This window comes from Manacus vitellinus, unplaced genomic scaffold (assembly GCF_001715985.3).
Source record: "Manacus vitellinus isolate BGI_N305 unplaced genomic scaffold, ASM171598v3 scaffold_21_pilon, whole genome shotgun sequence".
Lineage (NCBI taxonomy): Eukaryota > Metazoa > Chordata > Aves > Passeriformes > Pipridae > Manacus > Manacus vitellinus.
Window position 1 is genome coordinate 7,400,932 of NW_021939546.1, and position 23,191 is coordinate 7,424,122.

The 23,191-nt window shown below is 43.0% G+C and overlaps 1 protein-coding gene across 1 annotated transcript; it reads right to left on the reverse strand.

The window, feature by feature from the left end:
- Window positions 1-3,485: 3,485 nt before the first annotated feature.
- C8A (complement C8 alpha chain) lies at window positions 3,486-23,191 on the reverse strand. The gene is made up of 11 exons (XM_018072403.1): window positions 22,988-23,191; window positions 20,789-20,885; window positions 19,734-19,878; window positions 18,460-18,604; window positions 17,157-17,346; window positions 15,662-15,862; window positions 14,129-14,369; window positions 9,537-9,665; window positions 8,697-8,854; window positions 6,407-6,629; window positions 3,486-3,980 (listed from the first exon to the last, which is right to left on the reverse strand). Exons 1-11 carry the CDS (start codon window positions 23,083-23,085, stop codon window positions 3,829-3,831), a joined length of 1,779 nt encoding a protein of 592 aa, XP_017927892.1. The 5' UTR covers window positions 23,086-23,191; the 3' UTR covers window positions 3,486-3,828.

The window sequence follows — 23,191 nt, forward strand, 5'->3', positions numbered from 1 at the left end:
TATCATGTACGCATTTTGTGTTTACCTGTGAGGCTGGAATGTGGTCCACGCTGCAACTGGGGACTTACAAACCCTTTGGTAACCATAGTATTGCTAAATCACTTTACCATGCTCCTGTTTCTTGTGGATATATATATATAAAACAATATATATATTGTTCCTCCCCAGGTTCTCTTCCAGATCGATTTAGTGGAAAGCAACTCAGAAAGTTCATACAGAGGTGTTAACAGTCCCCAGAATTTCTTTGTTTCACTCTGATGGCTGAAGAGCCCAGTGAGAACTCAACACAACTGCCTGATTTCAGGTCAAATTATGCCTACAGATTAATCTTCCTTTTATATACCATTTTAATACCACCCTGCTTCTGTAAATCAACAAAACTAGAGATGAGTACAGTAATTATTATGATTATGAACACATATTTTTACTTATTTTTAATGCAGCACCATGAATCCCACTGTGTTGGGCATGATAGAGCAGCACCACAAGTACCAGTCCCTTACCAAACTTGCCAGAATCTGGAATATCTTTTGTTTCAGGTTTTTGGCATGGGATTACATGTTTTGCGTCTTCCTGTGCCTGTGCATTCCACTGTATAAAAAGAAAAGCAATACTGTTTGAGCTGCTTCTGCTGAGGAATTTTTGCCTGCTCTAAAATCACAGGGTCAGAGGGATGGAGGCGTTGGGGCAGTCAACGTGACATTGACCCCGAGGTAGAAAACAGCTCTGTCTCAAGCACTGCCCTTATCTCCTCTTCTGTTAGCTGGTTATCTGGAGCCTGCACCTTGCAACCTCAGGTGTATTGTCATCAATCATTCGCTATTTTCTTTTGCGTGCTGGTTCCTCTCTGCCCTTCCTTTGTTAATAACCCAGTTTGCCTATATCCATAAAAATATCTGATTGTGATACCATTTATCCAAAGCGCCATACATCCATCATGTACTTATGAGCGAGATAAACAAGGTCTCCTGGGAAATATGCCGCGAGAAATATATAGGATAAATAACTACATCAAATGTATGTCAGTGTGCAAAAGGGGAAAATCCATTCATTAAAACCCGGGTGGAACTGCAGTGTTTTATTGTACCCTCTAAGCTTTTAGTTTAACTAAGAAACATACATTTCTGCTGCTTATCTCATCTTGCACAACTCTCATGCTGCCCACTTCAGCAGGAGATATATTAGCTTCTTCAACTGCCATTGTAAATGTGTAATTGCTCATAATCTTTTCTTTTTTTTTTTCCCCCCCAGACCTTACAGGCAGCTTCTTCCTTTTTTTTGACTTCAGCTTCGCTGCTCCTGAATTTCAGCGTGCCCGATATTTGAGCCCTGGGGGTAGTGGAGGACTGGAGTGGGAGGAGAGGGGCACTACTCACATGCCTTTGGTGTTTAAAGGAAACCCCCTTGGGTTTGTATTTCAGTGCCTTGGGTTGTGAGCAGAGTCATGAGAATGAACAACTGCAGGTAAAACACAGCTTTTTCTGCTCTTATTTGTATGTGTTTCCTAGTGGCATTTTATATGCAGTTGGATTTATTCTTTTTTGAGGTTCTCTAGCCTGTAATCTATCCTTCTAGAAACAGGTCTAAAAGCTGAGGATGCAGGTTCCCTTCCTGCAGGCCCCATCCCTCCCCACCCTCCAAGGCATCAGGTCTTTCTGTTCATTAATTTCTTCCCTCTGGTCACAAAGGAAGCATACTTGGCTTTCTGACTAAGGTGACTTTATACTCATTTGTTTGCAAGCATTTTCCTGAGTCTTAAGAAGTTGGTGTAAATGTAAGAACTACCTAAGAGCCAAACTGGTCCTTGGTATAAGAGCCCTGTCTCTTATACCTCTTATACCTCTTATACCTCTCCTGTTTCTACTTAAACTAATGGTTTTAAACTAAAAGAGCAGTGATTCAGACTTAGATATAAGGAAGAACTTTTTTACAGTGAGGGTGGTGAAACACTGGCACAGGTTGCCCAGAGGGGTGGTGGATGCCCCATCCCTGGAAATATCCAAGGCCAGCTCTGGGCAACCTGGCCTAGTTGAAGGTGGGATCATGGCAGAGGGATTGGACTAGATGACCTTTAAAGGCCTCCCTTCCAACCCAAACTATTCTATGATTCTGTGATTCTAAGCAGTTGGTATAAAGGTAAGAATCACCTATAAGTCAAACTGTTCCTTGGTATAAGAGCCCTGTCTCATGTTTCCACATAACCTGGTAGCCCAATGCCAAACAGCATTGATCAAACCACGGATGGGAAAACCTGCTGAGATCCTACATTTCCTGTTCCTTTGAGAAGTCTAAATCACACCGGTCTGTGGGTGCTTCATGCTGCTGCATTTTCCTAACGTAGAAGACATCAGAATCAGGCTCTTGGGAGCAAATTCCTCTCTGGGTAAATATCACCTTCACCTGGAAAAGCAAAGTTGGCTAGAAGGCCACAGCTTTGCTATTCATCATAGGGATTTTTCACAGAACAAGTACATCTGAGGATTCAAGACAACATGGTTTGTTGTTTTCAGCCTATGGTTTCATTTACAAGCAAAAGAGAAGTGATGGAAAATTGTCCTTTGGCAAAAATGCCCACAAAAGAAAATATGGGGCCAGATCTTCAGGTACCATAAATCAGCCGTGGTGAAGGAACAACACTGATTTACATCAGCTGAGCGTCAGCCTATAAATCCCCACTGACACGCTGTTGAAAAACAAGCATTTCCAAGCAACAGAGCTATACCTGAGCAATTTCTTTCACTAAACCATGATTCCTTTCTGCTCCCTCTCTCCATTCATATGTATATAGAAGGGCTGCTTTGTGCTTTGAGGTTTTGGTGCTCTTGTTGTTGTTTATAATGCCTGATTCCTTCTCAGGGCTTTTTTTCCGTTCTTCCCTTGTAATGAAAAGCTCAGTAAAATGAAGTACCTTTCGCCTTCCACCCATCCCAGTTTTTTGTGGCAGTTCATTAAGAAGAGGGAGCTGCAGGCTCTCGCCCTGGTCTCTGGGCACAGTTCAATACTGTGTGCATTCTTGTGCTGAGATTTACGTCTCACATTCAAAAAGGCTCCTTAAATCAAGCAGCCCGTTAGCATCTTCTCAGGCTCTGGGTGCCTGGGAGATAAAATGCCTGCGTGCTAATAGTCAATTCATCACTGATCTCACAGAAGAATAGGCTTTGCTTATGTGTGAACATCCTCTGCAGAATGGTTGTGTTTGAGCCTCTCCATTTATTACTTTATTTATTTATTTTAAATTCTTCGTCAGTTTGGGTTTACATTTTGCAATGATGCTTTTTAGGCTTAAGCCTTCTCCACACAGAGCAGCATATGGCTTTGCTGCAAATGCAGCCCTGGCCAATATGCTGGACTTAAAAATCTGACAGTGCCAGCTTACAAAAGTTCCACGGTACATATGTCAATACCAGCTGCATAAAACTGCAAGGATCATGAGCTTCTTTTTGTATTTTGCAAAGGCAAATATATAAACTTTCTGAGAGTCAAGCTTACTTATGTAAACACTTGCGGTAAATTTATTTCATGACATGTTGTAGCCCCACAGTCATCTAGCAGCAAAGCCACCTGTGTGAATTTTCCACCATCTCCTGTACTACAGCTGTGCTGCTGTGCACTGAGTGGGGCTCCCATCACAATTGGTGAGGCAAAACATGTGTTCAGTCCACCAAAGCAGTTGGTCAGGTTTTGTACAGTGAATCCAGCACATCTCCGTATGTATAGAAACACAATACCAGCCAATTATTTGTCCTCAGGGTAATTCCATTGCATGCCTGGAGTATTTATAGCCCAGCACAGACTCCAAACCACTCTGGCCTGGGTACCTGTGGGCTTTCAGCAGGCTCTGCTCTGCAGGGGCCTCCCAGTGCAGGGCTGCCCACCATTCTGTGGGGCGGGGTTGGTGCACTGCCGGCTGCGCCGCGACGTGCCCGCCTGGCACGGGGACCAGCCTGACCAGCAGCTCCAGCGCCCATCTGTCACACCACCTGCAAACACATTGAAAAGAAAGGGAAAAACAAACAAACAAAAAGAAGTATTTAGTTCTGAAGTGCCACCTACAGCCACCTGCCTTGGGTGGGAGCAGGGGAGGGAGATGGAGCAGAATGCCAACAACGCTTTGGGATTTCAGCTCTGGCTGTAACCCTTCTGGTTATGGAATCCCTGCTCCATCCCAGCAGTGCCCAGCACACGGACAGCTGTTGAGATAAAGGCCCTTTGAAGCCAGGGGAGATGAATCACCTCAAACACCAACAGCTGTTTCTTTTTCTTCTCTGCTCATTTGAAAGGCTGTGCCCTGGCTCTCCTTTCCCAAAGGGCACCTGACAGCTCTCTCTGCACTAACTTTGTCACCCCTGACCAAGGAAGAGGGACAAAAGTCCCCTGATGTCATGGAGGTGCTGTGGAAAGTCTGCTCATCCTTTTGGAGATGGGTCATTTCAAGGCTTTTCCATCACAGTACAGACTGAGTTGTCAGGAGCGGTCGATACTATGGATTATGGCGGTGCTCCTGAATGATGGGAATGCTTGATGGCTGTCATTTACTGTCGTTTTTTATTTACTCATCTGGCCTTCATGCCTGGCTTGGGCACTTTATTAATCCAGACAGCACAAATGGATGTGTGTGCTCTTACTTAGTGCTGGGTGTAAAGCTGGGCTTTCCATCTGCTGAAACGTTGTGCTTTAAAAAAACTGACTGTGTTCTTAAATGAGCTTTGGAACTAAAAATTTGAAACTAAAAGTTGTGCATGAGTGAGAAGTGTGTCTGTCCCCACTATTGCAAAAATCAGGGAGCACAAGGCTGGCCTATGCTCTGCTCTCCATGTGCTCTTTTGGGGGCAGGTCCTGAGCCTTCCATGCAAATTCCTTGAATTTGGAGGCAACTCAGAGAACCTGAGCTTTTTAAAGAAACCCACTTTGCAGTCACTGAAGCAAAGCTTTTGAATTCAGCTTCATGAACCATCTACCCAGCTCTGCTCAAACTCCTTAGCTCATCACAGCTTTGATTTTCCGGTGTGAGACCTCAGTGATGAGCACATGGTTGAAGGCCTGGAGCTCTGCCTGGTGGAACTGCTCTGAAGACAGATTTTTCTGCCAGCTTCATGTGCTGAGATTTGGATTTTTTTTGTCATCATGAATCAAGACAAAAATACCCAGAAAGAACTGCGACTTCTTTTGGGGATGAAAGAACATGTTCCAAGCTTGGCTTTTGTTGCCACCCATTTAATTTTTTAGGATAGTATATAAAGTGATAAAGGAAACATAAATAGAAGCCTGTCACTTTGGAAAAACACATTTTTTCACCCCAAAATAGATACTTCCCTCTAGTTAAAATGCATCTCAGGGAGTGGCAGGGGGGGGAATCTGGTTATGTGGCAATTTTTTACTAAAACAGCATTTTTGGTGGCATGTTGTTTGAGCACCACTTCCCAGCTGTTTCACGTGACCCTTTCCCCCTCCCTTCTCTCCCTGACTTTTGAGGTTTGTGCTCTCATCCTTGTAGCAGACATCCTTAGTGGAATGCCACAAGCCCTCTGGAGGATCACCAGCCTAAGAATGTGACATGGCAGTCAGCAAGGACCAGGTGATGGTCTTGTTTACAGTAATGAGCTATGTCTGTAGAGCAACACAGGCAGAGCTCACCCCTTGATGGGCAGTGGGGGCAGCTGGGTTTTATCAGGATGATGCCACCCAGCTCAGCTCTTTGCAACATCTCGGTAAATCTCCAGCTATTAAACACACCCTAATTTCCACCACTTTATTTATAGTAATTATAAAATCACAGAATAGTTTGGGTTGGAAGGGACCTTAAAGATCATCTCATTCCAACCCCCCTGCCATGGTCAGGGACATCTTCAACTAGACCAGGTTGCTCAAAGGCCCATCCAACACTTCCAGTGATGAGGCAGCCACAGCTTCTCTGGGCAACCTGTGCCAGGGCCTCACCACCCTCACAGTAAAGAATGTCTTCCTTATATCTAATCTAAACCTGCCCTCTGTCAGTTTAAAGCCATTTCCTGAGCTGCTAATTTCAGTCTCTTGCAGGACTGCTCAGGATAGCCCAGCAACAAAAGTGATACAGAAGTGAAGGCTGGATTGATGCGTGGATGCAAAGAGCTGTTGGTTCATAGAATCATAATATGCTGAGTTAGAAGGGGCCCACAAGGATCAAGTCCAGCTCTTAGCCTCACACAGTACCATCCCAAAGAGTCACACCATGTGCCTGAGAGTATCATCCAAATGCTTCTTGAATTCAGGCTTGATGCTGTGACCAGTTCTCTGGGGAGCCTTTTCCAGTGCCCAACCACCCTTCGGGTGAAGAACCTTTTTCTAATATCCAGCCTGTGGAGAGGGAAACCCAGTCTGTTGGCTGCTTTTTACCCTCCCCTGTTTGAGGTGCACAGCAGGGTCTTACCTCGGCGCTCAGTCTGCTCGCAGGCAGGGCCCCTGGACCCCGCATTACACTGGCAGGAGCAGGTGTCCCCCACCAAAATGGGTTCTCCATTGTTCTGGCACGGCCCACAGCGGCAGGCATTGAACTCCAACAAATATTCATCCAGAGCCCGTTTCAGGTTTTGCCGCTTGGTTTCCATGTCACCAAGGTTGCTTCTGCGGAGAATTTCGTGGATGGGCTGCAGCTGCATAGGATGGAGATGGATAGCATGGAAACAATTTCAGCTGGGCATCACTGAGACGCTGTGACATTGCTGGATAAACTCAGGACTCGAGAAAAACTCATTTGTCTTCCTCGACAGCTGCATGTACATCATGCAAATGTGTTGCTGCGACTGATGGGCCCCAGTGAGAAACCACCGTTCCAAAACCTTCCTCATCTTAGAGGTTTGTGTGGGATTGGCTTCTCTGGACATGCTTTGGAGTTTTAGTAGGGATTCAAATGATAAATTAAAACACCCCAGTAAGCCCATTTTTTGACTGATTTCTTAGTGCTGTCACAATATCTGAGATTCTTGCATGCTTTTTGCCTTTTTGAAGAAAATGTTTTGGTAAGAGCTTTGGACAGAGGGACTCATCAAAATTTATTGCCAGCCTACCACTTACAGTGTCCAGATTGTGAAATAACCAGTAAATGCTGAGAATGAAGAATATCGCCCATGTATTTTTTGTCCTTTGATGTAGTGAAATGTACTGTCATGATGTAGTGAAATAATACTGTAACCTACAGCTTTAAGAATATAACTTGCTCATCATATTTCCAGTAGCAAAATCAAGTTCCTGTATACCAGCAAAAACGGTCCAGTTTGGGCAGCTGTAATTATAACTTGCCCAACTGACTAGTAATATTCAAATGAATATTAAAGCTAAAAGCTCAGGACTGTCTGAGAACAGTTATTTATACTTGTCCATCCATGCATCTGTGCAAACACTGTGTCTAGGCCAGAAATTGGTGGAAACTATTCCTAAAGAAGAGCTGGGCATCATCTCATTGCACAAGGCATAGTGAGAGTGATTCGTGGGGAGGATCAGGGTCAGCTGGGCTTTGGTAAGAGCTCTTAGGCAAATTTGCACAAGGCTGTTTAACAAACTGAGGGAACTGTAGATAAGAGCTGCTGCAGTGGACACGAGCTCTTATCGGCCGCTTCGGTTGCAGAGTGACTGCTCAGCTCTGGAGCAGCCAACAGAGAGGTCAGCACATGGTTTACTGGAAAAGTGCAATAAATTTTGCCCAGGATTGATGGGAACTTGTGCAGAAAGGTGAATAACCTGCAGCTGGAACTGAAAGTGCTTCTATGCTATCAGAGCTTTCTGCCATCAGGGTGCTGCCCAGGAAGGCTTGCACAATCCTTCTTGCCCTGCCAGTAACCCAGATCCATTTTCCCTTCTCCCACTCTCTGTCAGAGGTTTCAAATGTGCTTTCAAATGAAGACAAGAGGGATAGAAGCAGCTGCATGTCCCTGCCGTGATGGAGGTCCTTCCCCCACACCCCACAGCTGCTCTCCTGGAGGAGACCAGTGATCTTGGCATCTTAGGATACATGTGGCACTGCTGACCACAGCTGAGGAGTTGTGGCCACCTCCTCATGTCTCTGCCATCTCTGTCCCTCAAGTATTTGTTTGTAGGGTTGCTGCTCCCTCTCCTTTTCCATCTCCTCTGCTTGCACCCATCTCCTCATCTCAGAAACTATATTAGACGCTTCAGTGATCTTTCCATTTTATGGGGCTTCCAGTGAAACTAAAGGGAGAGTACAGCTTTGATGTTTTTTATAGCTACAGACCCTCTTTTTGGAGTGTGGAGAAAGACAGGACCCCCCTGGGAAAACAGCCAGGAGCCCCCTGCTCTGAGGACTCCTGAGGAGGGTCTGTCTATGCAGAGCCTTTGCTGGAGGGTGTTTAAAACACCTTCCCCAGCCCCCTGCAAGTCGCCTGCTTATACAGAAGGGTGGACAGCGTCAGGGAGAATAATAGGGATGAATGCAACCACAATTCATTGTGAAGCTGTTTAGGAACACATCAAAAACTTAACTCGGCACTAATCCAGCATTAAGCTCCTTGTCCATCTCCCTGTGGATGCGGTCCGTGGGAGATGTACTCCCCATTGTGAAATGAATAAGAGGTTACCAGATCAGTGGCCCATTACATTTAATCTTGTTCTGTGATGGGATCACAATAAAAATACAAAATGATCTGCTCGACTACACTTTCATTCCTTATAGCGGCGGAGTTTCTTCAACTGCAGAAAAGCCTTACCTCAAAATCAATAACAGCAGGATTATATTTTAATGACCTTCCCCAGTGACGATACATATTGCCATCCCAACTGTTTAAGAGCCCTCCGCTGTAACTGGTATCTCCCCCTCTAATCCGAGGAATAATATCTTCCACAACTGCACTGTGGCTCTCACGACCTGAAAAGTTGAATTACACACATATTATTTAGTTACTGTTTCCACACATGCAGTAGAAGCTGCTTAATGGAGGTGAGATCAATCGTGCAGGGGGCTATCAGTGAGCTGCCTTCTGGAATCGATGGGAGCTCAGTGTTCCCTGCTTGTGGGGTGAGCCCTGCCACCTTATCATGAGGTAGTCAGTGACAAGATGAGCATCCCAAATGTTTTAAGCTGATAAGACCCGAAAAGCCTGCACACCTCCAGCCTTGGTTTCTAGTTAGGACATGGGCAATAGATCACACTGTCTACATCTCATTAAGTAATGTACAAATTTGGGATTTCCTACCCCCTTTGAGTATTTTTCTTAGTCAATTTTGACTTTTTACTAGTTACCATGTTGCTTTTGCCATGCATGCCCAGTCTGTCATTGCTATAAGGACTGCAGCCTTCCAGCCACCCCACTGCCTCTATTTATATGTGCTTCTAATCCAGGTATTGTTACATTCATTCCTGCTCTTTAAAGAGCAACTAGGACTCCTGGAGACCTGGACTCAAAGTTACTGTGGTCCCACCATGTCTGGGAGATGGCACCAGAGCTTTCTTTTTCATTCTTTGTGTGACCCTACTTGAATCTCCATGCCCAAGTGACCAGAAGAAGTGACACAAGATGCCTTAACAGACATCTGCCATGATATCATACCAGTTTTCAGAAATCCTTTCTTTTGGCAGTCAGAGTATGACACAGATGCATTCAGATCCAGTTTATTCTCACTGGCTGTAAGGCCAAGTGACAGGCCAATACAGGCCCCGATCTCCTCACCTGTGACGGCTGCAAAAGAAAGGAAACAGGTAAATTCAGTGACTCATGCTGAGTGGAAGGATGTTAATTTTCCTACTTGTTTTCTTCTATTACTGAAGAAAATACTCAGTTGCTTTTGTGGCCTGTATTTCAAAGTCAAGAGCTATTCTGGGCATAGGACAGTGAAGAAGATTTTTTTTATAAGAAGTGAAGAAGTATTTTTTATAAAAATTGTTTCTTAGAAAACATTAGAAGTAAATATCTTAACACAAGGCTTTGGGCATCTATGTCCTTGTTTGATCTATATATTTTAAACCAAACCATTATTTTTTTTACAGGCTAACTCATAATTAGGGTAAAGCTGGGAACAGCAGCTTAAATCAATAGATCTTCACTAATTTTCCTAAACTCAGGATCTGACCCACCTGTTGGTGGCTTAAGTAGCAACTTGCAGGTTTGTGTGCTTAGAGCTGCTAGAGCCTTCCTGGTGCTGGGCTGCTGCTACCAGCACTGCCACATACATCAAGAAAATATGTAACTGGAGAGCCATGAAGCGACTGCAGAGGGGAAGAAGGGAACTAATGAGATGGTTTCACCAAGGTAAGCAACGTGCATATTTCATACAGCCAGGTTTTATGTAAGCACTTCAGTGTACTGCAAATAAAATAACTACTCTTTAGTAGTTAAAAAGTCCATTGATTTCTATAAATACGAGTATTGTAAGTAATAGGTAACTTTTATATTGCTCTTTTTCGTCAAAGAACCTTACAATGTTTTACAAAGCAGCCTGGTAATCAATACCATGGTATTGAAAGGGAAGCACAGAGGTCAGTGGGGTTTGTGCATCGTGACTTAACAGTCTGAAGATGGAATCTCCATTCGAGTCCCAGCCTGGAGCATTGTCTGCTGAACTGCCTCACCCCAGCAGTTCAGTGGTTTGAGGTGGAAGGGAACTTTAAAGGTCAACATCCCCTGCATTGAGCAGGGACACATTCAACTAGAGCAGGTTGCTCAGATCCTCATACAACTTGACCTTGGATGTTTCCAGGGAGGGGGCATGCACAGAGTAAATTAGAAAGTCTTAATATATTCTGATTAATTAAAAATGCAGCAGTAAATCTTACCACTTGAGCACGTTTAACTATCGCACCACCTCTCTGGGCAACTTGTGCCAGTGCCTCACTACCCTCGTAAAAATATTTCTTCTTTAATCTAAATTGATCTTCTCTTAGTTTAAAACCATCATCCCTTGTCTTATCACAACAAGCCCTGACAAAAAGTTTGTTCTCATCTTTCTTATAGGCCCCTTTTAAGTGCTGGAAGGCCACAATTACGAGACCTGAAGCCTTCTCCAGACTGAATGACCCAAATTCTCTCAGCCTTTCCTCATAGGAGAGGTGCTCCATCCCTCTAGTCATCTCTGTTGGCCTCCTTTGGACTCGCTCCGACAGTTCCATGTCTTTCCTGTGCTGGGAACCCCAGAGCTGAGTACAGCACCTGAGAGGCAGAATCCCCTCCCTCAACCTGCTGCCCACACTGCTTTCGGTGCAGCCTGGGACACCACTGGCTTTCTAGGCTGTGAGCACACATTGCTGGCTCATGTCCAGCCTCCAGCCTCTCGTCCATGAGAAAGGGGCTACAAGTCCCAGATTCAAACTGGTGACAGCTTAAAGCATTCTCAAGGCTTCAGTGGGAATTGCATCCCATTGCAAAACTGGGCCCTTGAGAAAGATTAAATGTGTGGCACTCAATTACTTGTACTAAACTGTTCAACAGTTGTAAACACAGTGGGTAAAGTTCATTCACCCAAAGCAATGTGAGTGATTGCTTATATTGGTGTTGGAGTGCCATAAAATTAAACTTGAGGAACACCCTGATTAATTGATTTGCCATGGCTCCCATTGAGTAATTATGTTCAGCGAGGGTCTGTCAATACAATTTGCTATTGGTTGCAGCAAGATCGGGTCTTGATAAATGAAAAGTGGTTATCATTGCAAAAGGGTGGTCATAGTAAATATTGGCACTTGAGGGGGGAGTCCTGATAGGGTTTTTTATGTGATATAATTTGTGATAGTTAAATGTGCTCAAGTGATAAGATTTACTGCTGCATTTTGAATTAATCAGAATATATGAAGACTCTTTCTAATTTACTCTGTGCATAATGTTTCTCCCATAAATGTTCTTGTAATATGTGAACACATTATACTGTTTTCTGCTAAATAATAGAACCATAACAATCTATTTTAAAAACAAGTAATGAAAAATATTGATGGCAGAGCAACAAGGGACCTCTTTCTGACATATGTATTTATTTCACTCATGACCACATCCATATAAGCCCTTGCAGCCTGAAAGCTAGAAATGGGTCTGGCAGCAAAACTGCAGTCCTGATCTCTGCAGTGTGGTCTATTCCCGAGTATCTAAACAGAGAAGGTGATTTAATTTTCAAAATTCAGGTGGCCTGAATGCCTAAAGTCCATTTCATGTCTATGCTGAGCTAAATGCTCAGTGGCCACCTAAAGCTGTCTCTCATTTAAGGAGGACTCAGCCAAGGGGTCTTTTTCCTGGGCATGTGTTTTAGTTACTGGTCTGTGAAAAAAGGAATATTCTCTCTTGCAGAGCATTTAACACACAGCCTTGTGAGCTAGGTGGGCTCTCAGGGTGCAGTGGTTGTTCTAAAGCAGGTGCCATGTTCCTCAGCCCTGTGGGGACTCAGCGATACATCTCCAGGCATCTGCAGAGCTTCACGCTCATCTTATGAAGCTCTAATTTTAAGATTTGAGCACTTATATCCTGATCCTGACCATTCCTCAGGGAAGGAGGATAATCCTCTTGCAAACACAGCCTTCAAGCATGGCTGTGATCAACATTAGAAAAATCAGGGATTTTTTACTAAATGCTTTTAGACTGTGGCATATCAGACACTTGCAGGTGGGTCCTTCTGGGTCAGCGTCGTGTGACATAGAGCTCTGCTGACTTGGTAAATGTGGACTCACTAGCACAGCCTGGATTAGATGAAAAATACACAGTGGTGCTGCATTCGAATGAAAATTACATCCCTACTGGGGCACATTTTTGTCTTTTGCTGAACTTCAACATCCTTCTTTCCCAAGATAAAGCATCTTGTAGCAATAAATCTCCCCCTTATATACACAGCAAGCACAAGATAAAGCAAAATAACAGCCTCCCTCCACATGCTTTTGATTCACTCTTCCTTTGAAATTGGCAGTCTGCTTCCTGAAGACTTGCTTGCCAAGACCTTGTTCACTTCTGTATCACTCACTCTTCAAAGTGAAGAAATGATTTGAAGAAGCATCACATTTCCAAACATTAGAGGTTTGGGAACTTGATGAAAATTCTCTGAATTGGTGATTTCTTTTAGAATTGGCATGGTTAACACTCAATATGGAGTGCATAGTTATCCTAGTGCTGCTGGTACCAAACCATTTCAGACCAGAGGCAGAATTTGGGGCAGAACCATGGAAATTATCGGAATTAATGGAATTACAGCAATTTGCACCAACTGCGGCAATTTGCACATGTCCAAGATCACAGTTTCCTTCTACATACATGTCCAGCCTGGAGTTACCAAGGCAGTTACCTGGGTACCCTCTGCAGAGTGGTGTGATGGTCCATAGGGAAAGTGGGGTCTATTGCATTGTTGACACCTTTACAAAAGTTGGCAATCTGGTTAGTGTACTGAAGTACCATATTATTATTCTGCATCTTACATTTTTTATGAGGAAAAATGTTATGCTTTGGTTCACCAGTAATGGCTATTCTTGCATTCTAGATATCTATAGTAGGTATTTTATCTAATTGAGATTCAAAGTTGTGGCTCTCCAGCCTCATCCACTCTAATTTGTTGAGAATTGGAGCTAACAGAGGTCTGTTAGTCTTCAGATATGACACTGAACAGAGTAAAGTGGTAGAGGTACTGCCAAGTACAGTGTGCTATTTCCATTTACAGAAAATTGCAGCCTTCACTATGAACAGGCTAAAAAGTGAGTGGGCTGGCTTGCTTTACTCTGGATGAGTTTGCAAACCTTGAGCATTCATGAGAATGGCCAGAACAAAGACTATAAGAAATAGGAGAAGATTGGCAAGTGACACTGAAAAAATGGAGAAGATAATGCTCAGGTTCCTTCTTAAACTACCAAAACCTCACCCAGATACTTCTGACATTAGACTGGGAAGCACATTTTGTGACACTCAAGCTAATCCCCTGCCATGTGGCCAGTAGTGCATCCATCTTGTGAATGTGTGGATACCCCTATGTCATCCCCCCATGCATTTTTGGGCTTGTGATGAGTATGTGTCTATCATGTGCTGGGATGGGCCAGACAGCTCAGCAAAGACGTGCTGATGAGCATCCACCCTCCCGGGGTCCAGGGAGGAGATGGCTGTGGAAATCCACCCCTCGGTCACCAGGTTGGAAAGAGCTGGTTTAGAGCAGAAAGTTGTGAACAGAGAATAGCTTCTCATTTTCTAACCTTTTCTTCGCATTTCCTCCTTATTAATGACGAGGATGTACTCAAAGATGCCTCCCATGGTACCAGATGTCATGAAATGGGTGCCATAGTCATTGATGAATTTGGCATACATGCCATAGTTGTAGGTGTCTGGAAGCTCCTGCAGGGAGAGCAGTACATCTTCATGCAAAACAACGTTGTCCCTTCTCATCTTGAAACGGGCTGTCTGCACCTTTGTCACAGCTCTAATGAATGCAAGGTCCTGCAGGTAAAGAAAAAAGAAGCTGCAGTCAACATTCATTTAAAAAAATAAATTTCTCGTCTTTAGGCTTGCAGAGGAAAGCCTGAGTCTCTGACTGTCAGTGTATATTGAAGGCATGAAAACAAGCCCAGGTTTAAATGAAAGAAATATTAATTCATTTTCTAGAGTCTTTTTCTTATGTGCTGTGGAGGTGGAGGACAAAGCTGTGGTGTTGGATGCTACGAGGTTTTTTACTGATGTGTGAGGCTCAGCTTGGTTTTCCTCCATTTTCTGTTTCTGCTATTTCTTTTTCTGGTTTCTTTTCCATAGCGTTTATTCCCTTTTGCTTTTTTCACAACCTCAACCAGTGATACAGGACAAGGGTCAAGGCAAGGCAGGCCCAGCCCAGCTGTGGGGAAATACCCTGGCCAGGAAGATGCTGATGGGGTAGGATTTCCTGGATATACCAACAGATCCACAACTCCACCTCTAGATTAGTCATTGCCTCGAACAAGGCTCCAGTGCAACCAGAACAGCCCTTTAAATGATTCCTCCAATAACTGATCATCATTTAGCTACAAACATTGTGTGAGTCTGGACAAGGGCACAGTAAATACTATAATGGTGCTCATTTCAAACAGCTTTTAAGGGCATTTTAACTCAGAACACCATCAAAGTAATTCTTCTTTATTGTTTTCTGTCAGCAGCCACAAGAGAAGTGGAGATGGGGCACGGTAAATGTGGGAAATACCAGCACTCATGTTATTAGATTGGAAAGAGGTCATCACAGCTAGTCCATGATGTAAGCCTGCTGTGAGAAGTGCACCCTATTACCAGGTACTATTTTTTTCAGCATGGTATTTTAACCTCCCATAAAAAGTAGCATATTTCCCCATCATAAGGCAGCTTGTATTAATTTGAACAAGATATATTTGCTACTGGAGACCATTCCCTGAGGACTATTGTTTGGATCAGCATCTTGATATTTCCTCCTCCCTCATCGTCACTTTTAAGCATTTTTTTATTTATGTGCTTAATGTAGCCATGAAACAGAATGGGGTGAGATGACATGTGTTGTGGCACTTCGTAATTCAATTTTATTCCCACTCCCTGTTTGCTAAAACATACAAAGAACAGCAAACAGGATTACTGACGATCATACATTTGCAATTACATGAACAAATTAAGGTACAATTACTGTGTTAAAAAATGCAATTGAGAGAATAAACTGACATAAGTTACAGCCAGACCATGTGATGCACAGATGATACGACTGGAGCATATGTATCACTGATTTGGTTGGGTTTTTTTACCTTTGCAGTGTATTCCGTGAAATTCTTCAGGGATCCTTTGGCACCTGATAAAGTGAGGCCCAGGTTTACCAGTATATCTGAACCTGCAGGCCCAATTCCAATGGTAAAGCCCATTGTTTTGGATTTATGATTTTTAAGGGCATCAAGCAGATCCTTTGAATCGTCGTAAAACTCAAAAGTGAATCCAGAATCAGCATGAGCCTAAAATGAAAGGAGCAGACATTAATTTTTTCAGGTACTTCTCTTCCTTTTTAATCTTCATTTCTTCAAGGAGCTGATAGTGCCTCTGCTTGAAGCCTGTGATGCTCCTGACAGCACCGGCATTGACTTCAGTGAATGTGGAATAAGGAATTAAGTCACATGACATTTCATTTGGAAATATGTGAGAAATGTGGATAAAGCCAAGCATTTTGCTTCATCCATCTCCAAGCAGGGGAGAGGTTTGTGTTTAGCTACTCAAAGCCAGAACTTGTAATGTTACCTATTAAGATAGCTTGACACTTCCCATTATAAAACCTTCCTTCCAGTTCCTTCCAGCTCTGCCAAATCCTAAGGATTTGGACTGATTTTTTTTTTTTTTCTCTCCAGCCTGCTTCTGGATGAATTTATTTAGGAAAAAAATTCAACAGCCATTTATGGTGGCAAGACCAGAAAACAAACATTGTTTTGCCTCTGTTTTAGAGAAGTGACCTTTTTCTTGACAGCTTTACCTTGCTGGTGTGTGGAATTGAGCAGTCTTGCTGAATCTGGGCTGTACTATTTGCCAGCTCTGTAAAAAGCCAGCCCCAGTGTTCAAACTGGGGACTAAGGGGCACAGGGGACTCTGCCTGCTAGGAGGACATGAAAGATGCTTGCACTGAGTCTGTGGCCCTAATATTTCCTAGGAATAATGTGTTTTCAGTCGTTCATGTCAAAAAGCATGATGGACGTTTCCAAGTGTGGCGAAGGCACCCACTGACGATGTGGGAGACCCAGGCTGAACCCCTGCTCTACTAAGATCAGTCTCCAACATCATATGTGACCTCATGGACTATAGGTACTGTGATACACGGTGATAGGTTTCAGGATCCCTGTCTCACTCAGAATTTGGATTTATGTCCTTTGTAGCCATGCCATAGACTTAAAACGCTTTCAAAGATTGAACCAGCAAGCATCATTACAGTTTTACACGTGGCCACCTGCATCCCTAGAGAGGTGAGTGGCTTGTGCAAGCTCTACAGCTCATTAATAGCAGAATTTAGAGAAAGCCCATTTCTCTTAGCTCTGACTAGGCCAGAGTAAGCAGTGGCAATGCCTGGGTGATAAAGCATGTTAGTTCCTTGATGTGCCATAAAACAGCATTTATATCATCGATTGCCTGTTTTCTCGGCAGCAGCTGGGGAAATGTAACTTGAAAGACAACCTCTAGTGAATGATAAAATGTATTTGATATCTGTAGGAAGTTTGGCTTTTTACTGGGAAATCACTGCTGAATTTGACCACTCAAAGCACTTACTAGGAATTGGTATATGTGAAAGTTGTAAGGTTTGCGGAAATACTTCTCGTCATCCCCGTAGTACAGACGTTCGCAGGCAGCATCGTACTTCAGCTCCCGCCACTCTCCGTTGTAGACATACTCACACTGGCCTCCAAAAAACTCAGGATCGTATACAAACTGTCTCTCTTCCTGTGTTAGGATATTGTATCTTGGAAAGAAATAGCATTCAGAAAGTTATCCATCATTCCTGTTTTATTCCCTCAACAGTCTTTGTCACAGGCTCTCCTGACACTACAGGTTATCTAGCCTCAAGTTTCCTGAGGAATTTAAATAGAACTTAAAATTGGGTTGGGTTTGCTCTCTTGTTGCTATCTCCTTCCCAAAGCTAACAGACGTTACAGACAAACAACCATTTTAATTCCAAAACATTAGTTTGGACTCATATGCTAGAAATGGAAGAAATCAGTTAAGTTGTTCAGCCCCTCCCAGCATATACAGTTATGAAAGTCCGAAGGTCCTGGAATTCCTTCAGGTCTCCCTTTAGCCTAATGTATCTCACTGTCACAAAGTGCTTCTTGGCATTTCATATAATTATTTTCTATCTTAATTTCATCTCTTTCGTTTTAATAATGGTCCCATTTGTCAGGGCAGTTAACACCCTCCCTAGACATGCAGTCAGCTTGTGCTTTGCCAAGTCTCTCACTTATTATTTCCTTGTTCCTCCTTCCCTCTCTCCAGCCCTCACATCTGCTGCCCTCTGAAATCCCTCCCATTACTTAGCATTCTCTGTAATTCCATGGCCTGAAATGAAAGTGTTATTCAAACTAGACAGCAGCATTTCTCTTCACAACAGGGAATCACCTTTAAGACTAACATAGTAAACCCCATTGGTTTTGTATGTTCTACAGGAGAAGCACATCAGAGAGCAGAATTAAATATGTTTCACAGTGAAAATTAATACATGTCTTGAAAAACTTTTGATGGACTCTCCTAGGTCCTGGGCCAGGGACACATTTATCTCATGGACTCCAGAGAGCATTGGATCGAGCTGATGGGAAGGTTAACTAATGGCTGACTTTTACAGGAGTAAAAAGTGGGCATCACAAATACAGTGTGGCTGGGAGAGGCCAAGGTCGGATAGTAAATCTGAGAGAGGATTTGAAATAAAAGCTGGGATGAACCCTCTTGCCTCCCTCATTGCTACCCATGGTTGCATGGGACAGCACCCTGTCAGTTCATGGACCACTGCTATTACTAAGGAAGAGCAATATAAGGATCCAGTTTTGATTGTGAGAGTAGAAGCTATTGATTAATTACTCACCCTTGGACTGCTTTTATAGACCCCGGGATTGGGAACAGGTCTTTACAAGGGCTTTCAGTATCTTCATCCTCACAGTTCTCCTCATCAGACCCATCTCTGCAGTCTCTCTCTCCGTTGCACACAAGGTGACGTTTAATACAGCGACCTAAAGTGCACAGATGCAGGCGATGGCTTATCCGCCCTTCTGAAACACTTGCTGGCAGCTTGCACTGCTTGGACTCTTTTTCACCCGTATCTCAGGGCCACAGGAAGTCATGCTGGGTGTTAAACACAGCGCTCTTCCAGTGGGAATGTGCTTTTCCAAGCTCCTTGCAGGAAGTTTCCCTTTGCGACCCAAGTGAGCACAGCTCTGAGTTCAAGCTGGCCACTCCCATGGGGTGGGAATCGAGGTGAGGTTGCCTCACTGCCCTGACTGTAATATCTAAAATTATGGTCTTGGAAAGTTACTATAGGAATAGCTTCTCCACTTGGCTTAAGGAAGTCAACTCCATCTTTATAAAGTGCAATTTTGCCTTTTCCAATTGCAGGAGGTATTTGGGGGATTTATTGCAATAGAGTGCAAGAATGGATGTTTGTAGGAAGGGCAACTTGGAAGAGCTTTTGCCTCTGGGAGTGAGGAGAAAGCCTTGACATGACAGTCATGGCAGAAGGGATCTGGCACTGCTGCACTTGTCCCATGGAAGGACAGTGACCTACTCCAGCTGCTGAGCTAGTTGCAGAGCTAATGTATGGTTCTAAATTTATTAAAATTAGTTTTCATTAGATGTTCAAGATGGAAGTTTGAGCCATTTGTGTAGAAACAAAAATCTGTCAAGGCTAGTCAAACTCTCAGAGAACAGCCGTATTATATCCCAGTCCTCAGAGCTGAGGATGGCTAAAAATAAATAAATCACCCCAACAGATTGCTAGTTGGATTGATGATTGAACTATGTCTCTAGCGGGGGAAAAAACAGTGTGTTGTGAGAGCGTTGTGCCCATGGAGGGGAGTGTGAGTGTGTAGCACAGCAGTTGGAGCAGAGTATTTCTACTCTCTTTGTTTTACTGAAAAATTAACATTTTCTGTGTCACACAGCCTTCTTTCTATCTAAATCTGAGCGTAATGTGGATGCATTTCTGTAAAAGTGGGGGGAAAAAACAAAGAGGGGAAATTTCCTGCCTCCCCTTGCACTGGTTCACCGTCCTGCCACCTGGTTGGCAGGGGATTGATATCACCCCAGGGCTGCCCAGCCAGGAAAAAAACCTCTTTGGCAGGAGTTTGTGCCTGATTCACTCACCTGTTTCCTCGCACCGAAAGTCCTTCCCGCAGCTGGGGGGTTCAGTACACGTGGTCTCAGCATGACAAGTTTGCTCATCCCAGAGGTGCCCTGCACATCTCCTCCCTGCAAACTTCGCCGGCTGCACCAGCCTCCGGTACCGGTGCTACAGCACACAACAGAGACAACCACTTGTATCCCCCACAGACATCACCTCCGTGGGCTATAAAGCAATCAAAACTATCATTTTTATCTATATCCCTTTTTTTTTTTTTTTAATATGGCCCAAAGACTTTGTATGTGGTGAATGGAGAGGGAGCGTCAGCAGAGAGGTGGGAAGCTGATAGGTGGGAATTTAGAGGAGGTTGGAAGGAATGTTTTTGAAGTATCCCTTCGCTGCTTTATACCTTGGAAATAATATGGCATTTTTCCAGTTACGCATACTTTGTCCTGGAATGTAACAGGCTGTGTTAGATGGACACAGACACTAATTACAACACTGATCCTGCAACATTTCTGATGGATTATTAATGAGAATTGCTGCTCTTTAAACTAGGAAGGGGAAAAAAAAGGGAAAGGGAGAAGAGCCAAATAATTTACTGATTATAACCACAGGAATGAAAAAAGCAGGGATAACATAAACTCAGTAGAAAGCAAAATTAGATATTTAAAAATTATGATGACATATGTGAAATGATATAAAAATTAAGAACAGGAGCAGATGAATGAAGGCTGCTTCTAATTTCTTTTCATTGGAATATTTGCATTAAGAATCAGGGGATACTTAATTAAATCTGAGATAAAAAGGGAAGAAAGTCTTGGGCAAGTATTCTGGCCTGATTCTTCCACCATTTGCCTTGATTTTCCTCTTCCTGTTCTGCTGCCTCAAATTTATTCCCCAGTTTACACCAGGGTAAGTAAGAACCTCTCAAGTAGAGGAGCATCTCCATCATATTTGGATGGGTTTACTGGATGCTTTGGAATGATGAATATGTATAATATGTATAATTAATGTGTGTACATCCTCATCACAGACACATCTGAAGATAAATGAATACATTACAGTGGATCCTTACTTTTTTCTCTTGACAAGGAAAGCAATCAGTCCATCCTGACCACTGGCTCAGCTGACAGTCGACAGGAGCTGGAGAATTAACATCTCTGCTGCTTCTTCTAAGGGGGGAGAGAGAGCGCAGTCTAAGGTCTTTGAAGTTGTGTTTTAAGGAGGGCTGGAGGCTAGAAGAGGGGAAATGGTCTCTGTGTGTGTTTTTCCACCAGGAACCTATGTTGTAGGATGTGGGAAGCATCCCTTAGCAGAGGTGACTGTATTACAACCTGAGATGTCCCACCCAGGTATTCACCATAAGCATTGAACAGGGGCCACAGGTGCAGTGCTTGAGGATTTTGTCTTGGATTTCCTGCTTTCCCAAGAGATCCTAGCCCTTTCCAACAGGTAGATTTAAAATTATGATTAAATATATGTACATAATATATATTTAAGAGCAAACACACTGAGTAAACAGAACGGATGTCAGAAAGAGACAGGTTTTAAAGAAAAGATTATTTTTTGCCTTTCTCTTCAAAAGCATATCACAATTTCCAGGAGTAGGGATGTTTTGAAATCTATTGATTTCACTATTTTTACACCAGTGTGAACTCATGGTCAGGTAGTTTTCCTGCTATGTATGAAGTCAGGGTCTGTTTCCCAGGGGTTTTGTGGAGTGGTGGGAATGGCTACACCAACAGCGCTGAGAAAATAATGTACAAAGGATGTTGATGAAAAATTTGTTGTCTATTTCTAAAAAAAAATACATAAATTCTGAGAAGAAGAAAATAACTAAAGGAAGACTGCAAAGGCAGAAAATGGCAAAGGTATTGTATCTTCCTGGCTGTTGAATCAGACTCTGCACATACACTGAATATCACTATATTACAGCAAGAAAATACTTCTCTTTCCTCCCAGCCCAGTCATTACAGTCTCTGTTTCTGTCCTAACTCCTGCAACCTTTATTTGTATGATGCATTTCTTTGTCTTGAGGAGCAATCTGTGGAGTGCTAATGCAACTCTGTGTTTGCCGTAGCTTTCAAAGCATTTTAAAGAGTTATTCCAAGTCAAAACATCATTTTTAGTAGTATTATTTTGGTGACTAACTAATGAGCAGCCTGTTTTACTTACAAGACTGCAGTCCAAAGAGAAATATTGATAATTAGCAGAGGTATGGAGCACATTGGGGATTCATCAGAGGCTGTAGAAGAGAGACTTACTATATGAAAGCCACAACAGCTCAGCAAGGGAGTCTGTGGATGCAGATCATTGTGTGAGATAAAAACCCACCGTGTCGCCAGGAAATCAACAGGAACCTGCAGACAAATGGAGCTGGAGGACACATATGTATTGATGCCTTCTTGCTCTGACAGGAGGATTTGTGGGCTGTATCCTTCAGCATTTCTCAAAGTACTTAATTGGCTCACCTTCGATTGGATTTTACATTTACCTCTTCATTATTCTGCCTTGTTTGATAAGTTCATCAAACATCAAAAATCTTGTCTTTGTTCATTTTCAAAAGGGATTATCGGAATAAGCCTTCATAATTAAGTGTATCACTACCACACTTTTTTTCCTTTCCGCCTTCTCCTTGTCTCCATGTTCCAATTATCACTGATACCTTTTTTTGATCCTTCTAAATCATATTTGCCTTTACAACAAGCCTGAAATTAATAGCTGTAGAAAAAAAAATCCAACCATTTTCCTATCATGACACTATAGCTTTAGAAAAAAAGTAACTTGTTTATTCCTTTCCTTCAAAGACCAAGTGACACTCAAATAGGTTAATAATATTGTTCACAGAAAAAAATTGAGGTGTGAGGATCTGGCTTGGATTGAAAATTGGGTTATTCACATGCACTTGTTAACTTCACATTGTCAAATGTAAAATAATTATAATGAAAAAGAATATGAAAAATATTAACTCATAAATCATCCCGTAAAGAGAATTCATTTGAAGTGCCCAAACCCAGTATGCTAATTTCAGTAAGGAAGTTTAGGAAGGCTTAATAGTAATCAGTAAAAGAAAAACCATTGTGCAAACAGTTCCTTCAAGAAGGAATTATGATCCTGAGCTTGGGCTTTGGACAACTGCCAATAATTTTTTTTTTTCCTGGTAGCTGTTTACAGAGAGCATGGTGTGCACATGCCTCAAGTCAGGACAAAATTGATGGGCTGACTGACATGCTGGTAATTTCTATATGTAAAGTTGGAGAGGGAACAGACTTACCTTTGGGTAGGCAATGCCTTGGGCTCCTGGCGTGCCATTAAAACCAGGGTGCATATAGACAGGATCAAAAGAGAGAGCTGACACTGGCTCCACCACATTGTTTTCCCATATGTAAATGTTTGCTATAGATCAGCTGCAAACAAAAGCTTTAAGTTTCAGGACTGCTGGAAGAAGCACAGAGCCCACCAGCCTCCAAAACACTGA

Bases quoted from the DNA above. Each gene is read 5' to 3' on its own strand.
- C8A (XM_018072403.1), bottom strand. From the start codon at position 23,085: ATGTGGTGGAGCCAGTGTCAGCTCTCTCTTTTGATCCTGTCTATATGC. The intron at 17,347-18,459 runs GTGAGTAATTAA...TTTCTTTCCAAG, and splicing joins TCTATAAAAGCAGTCCAAGG to ATACAATATCCTAACACAGG. The intron at 8,855-9,536 runs GTATGATATCAT...TCAACTTTTCAG, and splicing joins GAAAGGATTTCTGAAAACTG to GTCGTGAGAGCCACAGTGCA.